Source organism: Saccostrea cucullata, unplaced genomic scaffold (assembly GCF_032062105.1).
Source record: "Saccostrea cucullata isolate Sc308-1 unplaced genomic scaffold, CSIRO_AGI_Scuc_v1 ctg305, whole genome shotgun sequence".
In the NCBI taxonomy this organism is placed as follows: Eukaryota; Metazoa; Mollusca; class Bivalvia; order Ostreida; family Ostreidae; genus Saccostrea; species Saccostrea cuccullata.
Window position 1 is genome coordinate 765,142 of NW_026938238.1, and position 13,116 is coordinate 778,257.

A 13,116-nucleotide genomic window follows, 5' to 3' on the forward strand; every position below is an offset into this window, starting at 1 on the left:
GAATATGAAATGCACTGGCAACAAATCTGTGATGTACTTTGATAAAAAATCATCTATTTTTATGATGAAATGTAATTGTAAGGATTTACAATTTATGTCAATATTTAAATGCATATCAGTGATAAAACAACTTTCATGGTTACTAGTAAACTTTGTACTGTTGTAAAAGAACGAAATTATAAAGAAATTCATTGTGTACATGTATATCATATGTGTTTATATGTTTTGCTTAAATATATATAGTTTGCTTTGTATACTTGTGAAAGCCAATAAAAATAAATAGATAAATAAATATTAACGTTGAACAGTCGATCAGATGACAAGTTTCTGTTTACAACGGCGAAAAAAATTGAACGCTAGTAGATGTTTCAGGGCAACTATCAAAAATACATATTAACGATTTGTATTATAATACAACAGTGTGATCAAATTACAAGCTTTCTGTTTACAGACACAGCAATGCTTATTTCCTAATACAATTAACTCACCTTTCACTTTCAACCAATCAAATGTCACAGTCAATTTATATCAGGGAAATAAAGCCTGGTATGATACGAAAAATGTTTTTGGGAATGACATTGTGGAATATATCCTGTAATTTACCACACAAAAAAAAGCTGCTATTATATATTTATTATTTTCCCCAGGAGAAAACAAATACTAGTTTATTTACAATCTTATAAGATTGTATTAGCGTGTGTACAAGAAGTATTTAATGTATTATAATACTTGTATTATACTATCGTGTATATCAAAAACTAAAAATAACTCCCTTCTATTAAGTTTTCAATTTTTTTATTTATAACAATATTTTCTTTTTGCACGTAATTATTAAATTTTTTCATTGCATATTTCTTTTACTTAAACTTAGTGCTGGTAGACAAAACACCACCCCTCCCTGGATTTGCAGTAGACGGCCCCAGTTTGTTGAAAGATACGTCATTTTCCTCAGAGACAGCCACTAAAAGTGTCACATGGGAAAATTTTACTGATCCAGAGTCCGGAATAGAAAAATACTATGTGTCGGTGTTCATAAACGATGCAAAAATTAAGAAATTTGATTCTACAATAGAAACATCTTTTATAGATCACTCAGTCAGCATGAAACATAATGATAAAGTTTATTTCAAAGTTGAAAGCATTAATAAAGCAGGTCTTTCCTCTGACGTTAGGACAAATGGATATATTGTTGATCACACACCTCCCTATCTTATATCTATTCAAGACAACGAAAATGGGGAAAGATATCAAGCTGACGATAATCTCCTGAAGTTAAGATGGGAATTTGAAGACACCGAGTCAGGAATTAAAGAGTACCGTTATGCCGTATTTGAATATTTCCATGGAACAAAAAGACGCTTTTGGCCAAAGATGGGAATGTTTCTAACTATTTTCCCGAGTGCAAATTCAGGACCTGTTGCTGTAGATTTCGATGAACAAAATCTTGTCGCAGGTGCCAAATACTCAGTTCATGTGACAGCTGTTAATAAAGCTGAACTCTCTACATCTCACGAATCAGATGGAGTAATTATAGACCCAACGCCTCCTGTAATATCTAAGGTAAGAAATCAACGGCTAGTATCTAATATATAATATTAAAATGTGCACTATGTTACACTTTGTACTGAGTACTATTCTGTTAATATTTCCCTCAGGTTCACATAGGATTACTGGAGGAGGAAGAAGTGATCGAAAATGGATATATCCAGCATCCAAATTCACAATCGATTAGAGTGAGTTGGATTGGTGATGACCCAGAGAGTCATATCGATAAATTCTATGTTGCGATAGGAACAAGTCAAGATGACACGAGTGTGACCCATGGTTATATTGACATGGCTAAAGAGGTGTCTGCAGATATCAAAGTAACTCTTTCAGCATTTTCCGAAACTGGAGAGATATATTACGTTGCTGCTAAGGCAGAAAATGGCGCTGGTATACTATCCTCACCACAATTTTCTAAACCAATAATGATCTTAAGAGAAAATGTACCGGGGATTATTTCTGATGGTCGAAAGCCTTTCATTGATGACGATTACACTAATGACAGATTTAGTATTGCAATGCATTTCCATGGGTTTGAAAGTGAAGCATGTAATATTGTTAAATATGAATGGGCAATCGGATCAAAACCGTTCTTTTCTGACATAAATGGATTTACAGAATACGGCATCGTTCACAATGACACCCATGGAAAAGCACAGACACACGTGCGACTGCAAGAAAATCAAGCATATTATGCAACAGTTAAAGCAAAGACGGGGCATAATTGTCACGAAATGTATATTGTTTCAACTTCCGATGGAATGACTGTCGATCTAAGCCCTCCGAAGATTTCAAACATTGCACCAAAGAACGATGAAGGTGTCATTTACGACTCTGATTCTCGGAACATCTTTCAGTCTTATATTGATTCTTTTGAATACAAATGGAATGTTACTGATCAGACAGAGTTAAAATTTGAAAATTACTCAATCGGTTCGATGCCAATGATGAATGATATCCTTTTATTATCTGTTTCTTCAGAGTCGAAAATTTCAAGCAAATTTTCGCCAAAAGCTGGAAAGACCTATTATTTGAACGTATATACAGAAGATTCTGTTGGCTTTATAACGTCTTCAACTTCTGTGCCAATCGTAGCAGATATTTCCCCACCAATAATTCATAATTTCAGTTGTACAACTATAATATCCATAAAACAGTCAGCTGTTAAATGTTCATGGGTTGTCATAGAAATGGAAAGTAAGATGAAACAAATTTCTATCTGCGTTGGATCTCAAGAATTTATGGATGATGTCGTTCAAAGTGCTACACTTCCAACTTATCTAAATTACTGGACAGCGGATGTGAAGAATCATTCAAAACTAAGCAGCCTTAGTAATATTTACGTCAGCCTTACAGTCACCAACGTGATTGATCATTCTACAACTAACATTTTCAAAATTGAAATAGACTTAACACCACCGGTAATTAAGCATGTTGAATTCGTCACTTGGACAAATCCCGATAGAAATCTAACACGGCAGATTTGTCAACTACCATGGTCTTATGTTGATGTCAATGTGTTGGATCTGGAAGACGAAGAATCTGGAATAGATAGGTATTTCTCAGTAGATTTGAATGACTTGGACTTATTTTTATAACACACATACAATAAAAATAACTGTTATCAGCATAACGTTGTAATTATACAATTTACTAAGAGTACTGGTGGTATAGCATATTTTAATTTTGTATACAGTCTTGAATTATCCAGTTTGCCAAGCGGAAAAGAGTTTGCAAAGCGGGAAAGTACCTAATTCTCCTTATTCTTTTTATTACAGAGCTGAAATTTGTTTAGGAAGTGAACCGGCAACAGACAATATAGAATCATACCAGGAAATGGAAGATACGTATATGACAGTAGATAATATCTTTGTCCCTTCCGGAACAAAGATATATGCGACAGTAAGAGCGTACAACAAAGTAGGCCTTCACAGTATCGTCACATCAGAGCCTATAGTTGTAAGTCCAGATCCTACAATTGAGGTTTTTGATGGAAAAGGAGAAAAAGATTGGGATTTTCAGATTGATTTAAATTTAATTCAAGGTGAGAAAACAAAAGTTTTCATTAGAATTCAATTTCTTGATTTTTCAAGTATATATTATCTTATTTCAGGTTTTTAACTTTATACATTGTAATTCAATTTTTGTTTCATTTATACCTCCAATACTTTGGTTCTCATTTTAAAAGTCGATGTTTTGATTTCGTTTTACTAGGGTCTTATCGGTACTCTGATAATTGCCCAATTAGAGAAGCTCGATGGTCAGTAGAAGACTTAACAGGAACAATCATCCAAAATTACACTGATGTTCCTGGTAATGGGTTTGTTTTCTACAATGATCACCTAAGTTTGAAGAATAATTACATTTACTATGTTAAGGTTAAAATAACGGATGCTCTTAATCGCACGAAAGTTGGAATTTCGGATGGCATTACAGTTAGAATCCAGCCACCAGTTTCAGGAATCGTAAGAGATGGACTTGATGTCGAGGATATCGATTATCAGGAATCAATTACAGAGCTTTCAGCAAACTGGAATGATTTCGGTGATGAGGCTTCTGGGGACCCTACACAGAAAATGGATTATTATGAAGTATCCATTGGCGATGACACACGAAATCATATCACTCGAACTAATATTCATTATTATATCAATGTTGGCCTTAATAAAAGTTACACATTTTCCGGTTTAGACCTGACGCCCAAAACAGTGCGGTATTACATAACTGTAAGGGGATACAGTATAACAGGAGCTTTTGCAGAAAGCTATTCCAATGGTGTTCGAGTTGGATTCAACCCAGGAATATTACCAGGAGTGATAGAATCAGAAGACGTGCAATCAAGTACCAGCGAAATATCCGTTTCATGGAGTGAATTTAGCTCAGACATAGGAATTAAAGAATATTACATTGCTGCATCTACAGATTTAGTTGTCAATAATAACATCACATTCCCATGTTCTGACTTGCAGAACTTTTCCTCTCAGTTTGACATAGTCCCACCCAAGTTAATTGGCCTTGACACTATTCAAACTCTCAAAAATCTCACGCTGAATCATGGGAAGTCTTATTATGTTACTGTCATCGCTAGTGATGAAGTAGGAAAGTGTTCTTCCACGAAAAGTAGGCCCATTCTTGTTGATACTACTCCACCAAATCAAAGTAATGTGACCATCATGGTGAATAGATGGAATGTGACAGGACGAGATAAGTTTTTTGTTACCGATTCCAATGAAATAGACATCAAACTACTCAATTTGATCGACCCAGAGAGTGGAATTAATGTTGTTACTTTCCGTTTATATGCATATTCGGATTGCCCGGCTTCAAAGACCTCATCCACTTATATTGTAGAAGAAATACAGGCAATAAATGATGCGAAAGTTACAATGACACGTTTAGGGTTAGAATCGAAGAGATATTATTATATTACCATAACATCAAGTAACAATGCTGGTCTTGAGTCCTATTTGGAAACCCCAGTAATGCTTTTAGATACCGGTTCACCACTTGTGGGATCAGCCATTGTTGGAGATGGCTGGGGACAAAAGGCATTGTATCAATCTTCCACATCAAAGATTACGGCTTGGACAGCAATTGCAAGAACAGAAGATGCATACGAATGTGATAATACAAAGACCATATTCCCACCTGATGAAAGCACTGTTTGGGACTCGCTCGCAGGAGATTTTTCAACAGGAAATGTATTGAAATATAACGATCGTTGGGTTTTAAAAATAGGATATGATATTCCACTTACAACAGTATTGAAAAGTGGAATTTCAAGAGCAATAGGACGATTACAGAATGGAGTTTACTCAACTTTCCTATCGACAGCAAAAGGACGGAACATTTCGACATCTTTTATCGTATCAATTTCAAGCAACATTCCATATTTTCCTCTAGAATTTACACGTCTGCTGCCAACTGACTTTAGCAAAGTTAATTTCAATACCTCAGGCAAATCAAGCAGCAAGAATATTTCATATCCCACTAACAAAACAGAAAACTGGATACCAGAAATACAGAATTCTTCTTCCTCTTACTTGGTCAATAAAACTGGATTGACAAACAAAAGCGATAAAAAATATCTTCCCAGCGGATTTGGATTTGAAATACTAGGAGATCAGCAAGAAGAAAGCGATGTTTGGGATTGCTTGTTCTGGGCAAAAGATGATTATGAGGAATTTCATAGGTGGGTTCAAATACAGAAAGACCCATTTGAAAATCAGCATGAATATAGCATTCAAACTAAGCAGAGAAATTCAGACGACAAAAGAGTATGGGATTTGGAATTTGCAGTGGACGGAGATCTAAAGGCCAATATTTATGGATTATCATTTGATTCAACTGACCTTAACATATTCGTACACACCTGGAATTTTGACAACTACGAAGAACCAATAATTGATCCAATACATCCATTTCGATCCCAAGCTGTACTAACAAAAATAAAAATTCCTACCAATGAAACTTTAGATTGCATATATGGAAAAGGTTTTTATGATGGTGAAAGTGGAATCGCTGAAATATGGGTAGGAATTTCGGACAATGTAGAGAGACCAGGAAATATTAAAGAATTGGAATTGTTTAAAAGGTTGTGTACACCTTGCTTGTATAGCTGCAATTTTAGTTGTGATGCAAATTGTTCTTCCGAAGATGGGAGTTTGCCAGAATTCGAAAAAATTCCTCTCACTTTAGTTGATCTAGATTTGAAGTTTACAGTATTATCTAATGATGGATTAAATACAAGTGTTGAAACAGAGATTGTCAACATGACTGAATATTACGTTAATGTAAAAATGGTTAATTTTGCTGGACAACCAGTTTCAACCATTACAAATCCAGTTATTATTGACATTACACCACCAGTTTGTGAATATATACGATGTTTAGATCCTGTCGTTACTGGGATGAATACACCAACAGATAAACTGGGTTCTAATAAGAGCGTTGGTGCCTATTGGTTATGTGAAGATAATATCAGTGGAATTAAGAAATATTTTGTCAAAGTGGGAACAGAAACTTCTGACAAAGGCAACAAAGAAGACGAAAACATGATCCCACAAAAAGATATAGGAACTGTTTCTAAAATACGATTGGACTTGGATGATGACATCTTTTTTGAAAACAAAAAGACTTACTTTGTTAATCTAATAGTCATTAATGGTGCTGGACTTGCAACGGTGTATAGCTGCAGCATATCAACTATGCTAACTCCTCCTGATGTTTCCGATGTAGATTCAAATATGATGAACTCGGCTATGATAGATGAAGAAACGGGAACAGCTTTCATGGACTCTCTAGACCGATTTGGAGTTAAGTGGAAAAACAAGAAAAACGACACCAAGTATTACAGTAAGTATTTTTATATTGATAAAAATTTTGTTACCTTATCATTGACATTTAACTGATGTATATTCTTTTATTCCGTAGAATGGAAAATGGGGACATCTAAAGATGGAACGGATATAATTCCCTCATCTGTAATAGGCGTCACAAATGAAGGAACAGCGGAAATAATAGGTGGCGAACTGTGGTTAAACGGCGAAAAAACGGGAAAATCTTTAGCCGCTTTTGCTCCGGAGACCTGGGGAAATATGACCGGATCAGAGGTTGACAATGTGGAAAATAACTTCCGTTTCCAAATGGAACCTGGACGATGCGTATTTCTTTCCCTGGTTGCTTTTGGATATTCTAACTTAGAGACGACAATTTCATCTCAAAAACTGTGCTTTGAACGTAAGTACAGTGAAAACTGTCTAATCCGACACCTGAATTATCCGACACACTGTGAAGTCCGACGTCCAATTCTAAATTCAAGGAAGTTTCATCAGTTGACCAGAATGAGCAAGTTGTAATTAATATTAAAGGTTTGTTAAATTTCAGTGCCATTTTACTATTTTTTAATTTTTTATACTGTGCAATCCGACACCCTGTCTATTCCGACACAAAATTTGTCTCCCAGTGCAAGTCGGATTATGCAGGTTTCACTGTAATCAGAATACTTGTTATTCCTGCATTTCATTAGAATACTTGTTATTCCTGCATTTCATTAGAATACTTGTTATTCCTGCATTTCATTAAGATCTTATTTTATCTCAGCTTGAAAACAATTCAAGTTTCCAACTGATTTAGAATGCATCATTTTTCCAGATTAAAGCCTTTGTTATATATTAGCTTTTAATTAATTCTATTAACCCCATTTGGGAAAATTTCGATAAAGAATATTTTTAAGGAAAAGACAGAGACTTGATTTTGAATGGAGAAAGCGAGAACAAAACAACCATTGCTTTGGTATCCAGTTCTAAATTCAAGGAAGTTTCAGAAGGTGACAGGAATGAGCAAGTTGTAATAGATATTAAAGGTTTGTAATTCATATAGGACATCAAAAACAACGGTACTAATAACATCATAATAAGGTTATTATATATTAGTAAATTAAGAACCATTTGTTTTAACCCCTGCGTTTATGATGACAAATAGTAACAGCTGAATTTAGTCGGATTGTTTTTTTTTCAAAAACTATATAATTTCCCGTTTTTTGTAAAAATATAAATTCTCTTAGATATTTTTCAATTTAAATTGTCTATAATGTGTCTTTTTTTTTAAATAAACGAATTATGTTTTAGGTAAAATCAGCGGCCTTTCCATCGGTTCTCTAGCTGAATCTGATTTAATGGCAGACTATGGGTCGGCATCAGCCTCTGATTTTCATAGTTACTTGACAAATCCGAGTACCACGAATTGGGCATCAACACGAGATATCCGTAATAGGTAAAGTATCTCAATATTTAAAACATATGTTTAAAAACATGACTGTTGTTGATTAAATAATTATATGAATAATATTTCATCACTTTTTTTGTTTTTGTTTACAGAATTGTGAAACCTCTTGGAGTCAATTTTTTCATAGCACCAACGCAGACAATGGAAGTGGAATTTATTGATGTTGAGTTTAAAATTAACATGACAGATTTTGATAATTTAACAGTACCCGCACTTCTTCTTTGGGATAGCTTCACATTTAACTCTGATACAAAAAGTAAGCAAAATCTCATCTGATATGCAGCTAAATAAAACGTTTTTTCTATCATTGCTAACATTTTTTAATGTTTGAACATTGAAACATGCTTTTGATGTCAAAGATATGTTTTTTAAAAATCAAGGATTATTTATTAGGCTTTGAAAATAAAATTTTCTTGTACATGATAAGTAAGGAAAATTCTTTTTTGCGGGTAAATTAACTCAAATTCGGATTTGGTTTAAGTCAGGGTTTAAAAAAGCATTATGTTTTTATATTTGAAGCGCACAATTATATTTTAGCGTATGGTATATGGCGTCATGTTGGGGGAAACTGTGGTGGAGACATCAAATCGCCTATCATTGGGGAAAATGTTTATAAAACAAAGGTAAAATTTAAGTCAAGTTTTTAATTGAAATGCAACGTTGATTTAGAAAAAGAAATCGTTTACAAGTTTATATTGATCACTTCTGACCATTATTAAAGATCTGCCAAGAAACCTTCGAAACGTCATCAAGAAAACGAAGATCTACAAAATTTCAAATGTCGAATCCGTACCAGTACACATTAACTGTGATGAACAAATCTTTCTACAATTCACCACCAGAGGTCGACATAGATGCTATACAGATTTTGGAGGACACACCACTCATTGATTTTCAGATACCTTACTATGATAACGAAATGGATTCCGTACAATTTTACCTTCGTGAAATGTCAGATTTTGGTTTTGTTAATCTAACATCTGATGGTAAATTGAGTTATTACCCAAAAGAAGACTTTTTTGGAAACGACAGCGTTAAAATAGCTTTGAAAGACGATACTGAAAATTCTACAATTGTGAATAAAACTATTTTGATTGAAGTAGATGAAGTTAATGATATGCCGATGTTCGGATATCTGTATAACGACTCTTCTTTTAATGTTATGAATAATAAAAGTTTGGCCATCATTCTGGAAGGGAACACAACATCTCATCATCTGTTTAACTTTGTTTTTGCAGATGTTGACAAAAAGGAAACTCTCTCTTTTATTTCTAGCTTGAATAATACAGCGGACGTCCACATAACCACTACGCGCATTGATGATGAATGGATTTTAAATGAAACTTTCAGATTTGAAAATATAAGAACACATAGTGAATACTCGGCCGATATGGTTACCAATAAAACATTCCATGGTGACTTATTTTATTACATCTTAGGGTTTGATAGTCACAACTTTTTCACCGAGCGATTGGAGACTCATATTTTTATTCTCTTGTCTCCTTGTGTCCATGGTTTTTGTTCTCCCAAGTTTACATTTTCTCCATCTTGTCAGGATACTTCAAGAGCTGCATCATTTGATTCTTATAAATGCACGTGCTATCCAGGATACATGGGTGTGTGGTGTGAAAATGAAGTTGACGAATGTCTGCAGCAACCTTGTGGTGTTTTCTTCAATTGTGAAGATAAGATCAACAGTTACAGATGTAGCTTCAAACAAGAGGCGATAGCTGGTCTGATAGTAGTGGGCTTAGTGATTATAACATTAATTGCCATTTTGTATCGATTCTTCTTCTGCAATGCAAAGACGTATAGGTAATACTTGAATTTGACTGTATGTTGGAATATTTGAATAAATCTTTATTCCCTTTTTCATAATTAAATACGAATATTTTAGAATCGTACACGACAGAGGCGAAACATTTGATGAATCGTAAGTAGTGTTTTCCCTCAATATACAAGAAACCTAATCGCAAGAGTCGTTTTCGTATTTTTTAAAATTTACAACAGAGAAATTCAACAATTTTATCTTTCTCTTTTTAGCAATGACAATCTTCTGTGAGTATTTGTGATGAGTTTCCTTACGGAGAATTATTCAGTGTTTACATAACTGTTACAAGCTATGATTATTCATTAGAATGCTATTGTTTTTGTTTCTTCAAAACTTTATAATAATTCCAAGTCTCATGTTCTCTTGTTATAGGATTGGGTTTAGAATTCTGCCTTCTAACGCCACTGATTTACAACCTCACCATGAAAAAATTGAATTACCACTACATGATGTAGTTGAGGCCCCGCGAGGAATTTCAACAAGATCGGAGGATGTTACAGCAGTCACACAATTGGTTGGTGGGAATGACCAAGATTACATTAAACACATCGAAACAGGTTTTTCTAGAAAAGACACTGTCAATGATTTATCAAAGAAAACACAAATGGAAAGTAAAGACAAAGGGAAACCATTGTTTGCAACGATAAAGCAAAAATTCGAAAAGAAGTTAGTGCATGGGATTCCTTACTCAGATCCAATTGTTGTGCACAAAAATCCTTCTCACTCATTCGAAGTCCATGGAATCCATCCTTCAGATGATGAATCTATTGAATCCTATGAAGCGTTAGAGGATAAGATGAAAGAGGTACAGTAAAACACGCTTATAACTAAGTGCCAGGGACGTTTAAAGAGTAATTTGTTATATCTTATAAACAATATGTATAATAATAACACATGGAATGAAGATATCTATTTGCTGTTAATATCAATTCATTACAAGCGTGTTCGCTATAACTGTGTTTTACTGTACATGTAAAACCTTCAACAGAAACACAGCTGGTTTATTGTCATCTTTAGTTTTTATGTACCATATAATTTACCATATCTATAAACATATTTTATCTTTTCTCTGTTTGCTTTAATATTTATCATCTGCTTATTTACACATTAAACTTTAATGCAATCATATGTGTATTTTACTTCGTTTTAAAGTTTTTGTATTTGGACGAGGAAAATCATGAACGGTTAAATGATTTATAAGACAATTTTAAATTTTGACCATCCCCGAGTCAAAGGATTATGATCATATCTGTGTTGATATATAAATCTAATATTGTCTGCCTATCGACTTTTCATTTTTTTCCTCACTTCTCCAGTTCCTCGTTAAAATAAATCAACCAAAGTCCGCTTTAAACGATGTTTGGATCATATTTGTTTAAATAAAGAATTACTTGGATATAACAATGAAACAGTGAAATGCTAATGAAAGACAATTCTTACAAAGATTGTTTTTACAGGATGAATAAAGAGAATAGTAAATGAAAAGACAGGAACGGTAACTGAACAGCAGTTTCTTGCCAAATATCCACTTTTCAGTAGACCTTATATTCAGCTGAATGGCAGTTTTCAACCGGTGTTTATGGGATGACATTTTTAATTTGCTAAAGTCATGGTCATCAGACGTCAGGATTCATTACTAACAAAACAACGTTTGCGTCTTTAATATTATGATTTCTGATTATGAGCTGACCTTAAATCTTGATTTCCCCTTGCCCTCAATGTAATAGGGTATACACGATACACTATGTCCCGGTATAACAAAACAAATATTCTTCTCAATTCTGTAATTTTTTCAGCAAATTAGAAAATTTAGATACTAATGAAACGGAGTTTTGAGAAATTTATTGATTCTCAAAGTAAAGATAACGAACAGGGATCAATCTTGTCAATCCAGTAAAACAATTTTATTGTGAACAGAGCAAAAATATAAACTGACAACACGAAAGGTTTGATCACGTGCAAAGGAGATTTTAGCATCACCTTCCGATTGATCAAACCCTCGTAAGTCATTATGGACAAACGGAGTAATTCCTCTAAATGGATTACAAAAAAGTACCAACAATTGGTGGAAACATAATCATTTAAAGCGGGATTGTTGAAAACCATGTACCATCAACTTTTTAAAGAGCAGAGTTCACTTATGGCCTTTTTTGGCCCTATGATTTTCTGAAAAACTGAAACGATTTACTTTCAGTTTACAGTGCGTTAAATATTACTTAGACCTTTTTGATTGCATCTCTATAAAACATGCCGTAAATTTCTGGCTAGTCAATGCATTATGACGTCACGAAATAAGTCAAATTTTCTCATATTCTAAAAAAAGTCTACAAATACAGCTAATTTTAAAGCTATTTTTCAATATTTTACATAGAGTGCAACATCTGATCTAAAATAAGCAACTAGTAAATGACAGAACTGTTTTGGAAGATTACAAGACATATTTTATTTTTTAGATCAGAGGGTACACTCATAGTATTTTTCTTCTCAGAAAGTACTCAGATATATCTGTTTACATTAAAATTCAAGAATATTGCAATTCCATAAAGCCTGTGTTCCAAGACCTGAAGTTTAAGGAGAACAATTTTAATACGAAATGAAAGTACTAAGTATCCACTTTATTTTGATGTTTAAAATGGAACATTAAGTGTTAGTCAATAAATGGATACATCTAAAGGGCCGTTTTATACGTAAAGTGAGCCGAGCTCTTTCCAACGATTTTTTGATTGCTTTTTTCCCGTCCATATACCTTGGAAAAATCACCTATTCTAAATTTGACAGATGGTGAATCCCGATCTTAAAATTGGTTCCGGGCTAGGCTAAAGAAGATCCTTTCTTAAAGGGACTACCCGTTCATTCCTTTTATGGGAGAGGAACAATATAGGCTTGCCACCAAGGCGTTCAGGACGAGAAAATCGAGAAACTTGGTTTTAAAGAAACAGTGATTATCTGCTCTA

The 13,116-nt window shown here is 33.9% G+C and overlaps 1 protein-coding gene across 1 annotated transcript in view; it reads left to right on the top strand.

Annotated features, from left to right (window-relative positions):
• LOC134249704 (uncharacterized) overlaps positions 1 to 11,277 on the top strand; it is a 38,189-nt gene extending 26,912 nt beyond the window's left edge. Inside the window, exons 39-51 of the mRNA XM_062732051.1 lie at positions 872 to 1,560; positions 1,656 to 3,100; positions 3,324 to 3,589; positions 3,760 to 6,900; positions 6,979 to 7,284; positions 7,781 to 7,909; positions 8,175 to 8,319; positions 8,424 to 8,587; positions 8,869 to 8,954; positions 9,053 to 10,146; positions 10,229 to 10,264; positions 10,375 to 10,389; positions 10,535 to 11,277. Coding sequence (XP_062588035.1) covers positions 872 to 1,560; positions 1,656 to 3,100; positions 3,324 to 3,589; positions 3,760 to 6,900; positions 6,979 to 7,284; positions 7,781 to 7,909; positions 8,175 to 8,319; positions 8,424 to 8,587; positions 8,869 to 8,954; positions 9,053 to 10,146; positions 10,229 to 10,264; positions 10,375 to 10,389; positions 10,535 to 10,976 — 7,958 coding nt within the window. The 3' untranslated portion in view covers positions 10,977 to 11,277. The remainder of the gene's footprint in view (positions 1 to 871; positions 1,561 to 1,655; positions 3,101 to 3,323; positions 3,590 to 3,759; positions 6,901 to 6,978; positions 7,285 to 7,780; positions 7,910 to 8,174; positions 8,320 to 8,423; positions 8,588 to 8,868; positions 8,955 to 9,052; positions 10,147 to 10,228; positions 10,265 to 10,374; positions 10,390 to 10,534) is intronic.
• Positions 11,278 to 13,116: the final 1,839 nt, after the last annotated feature.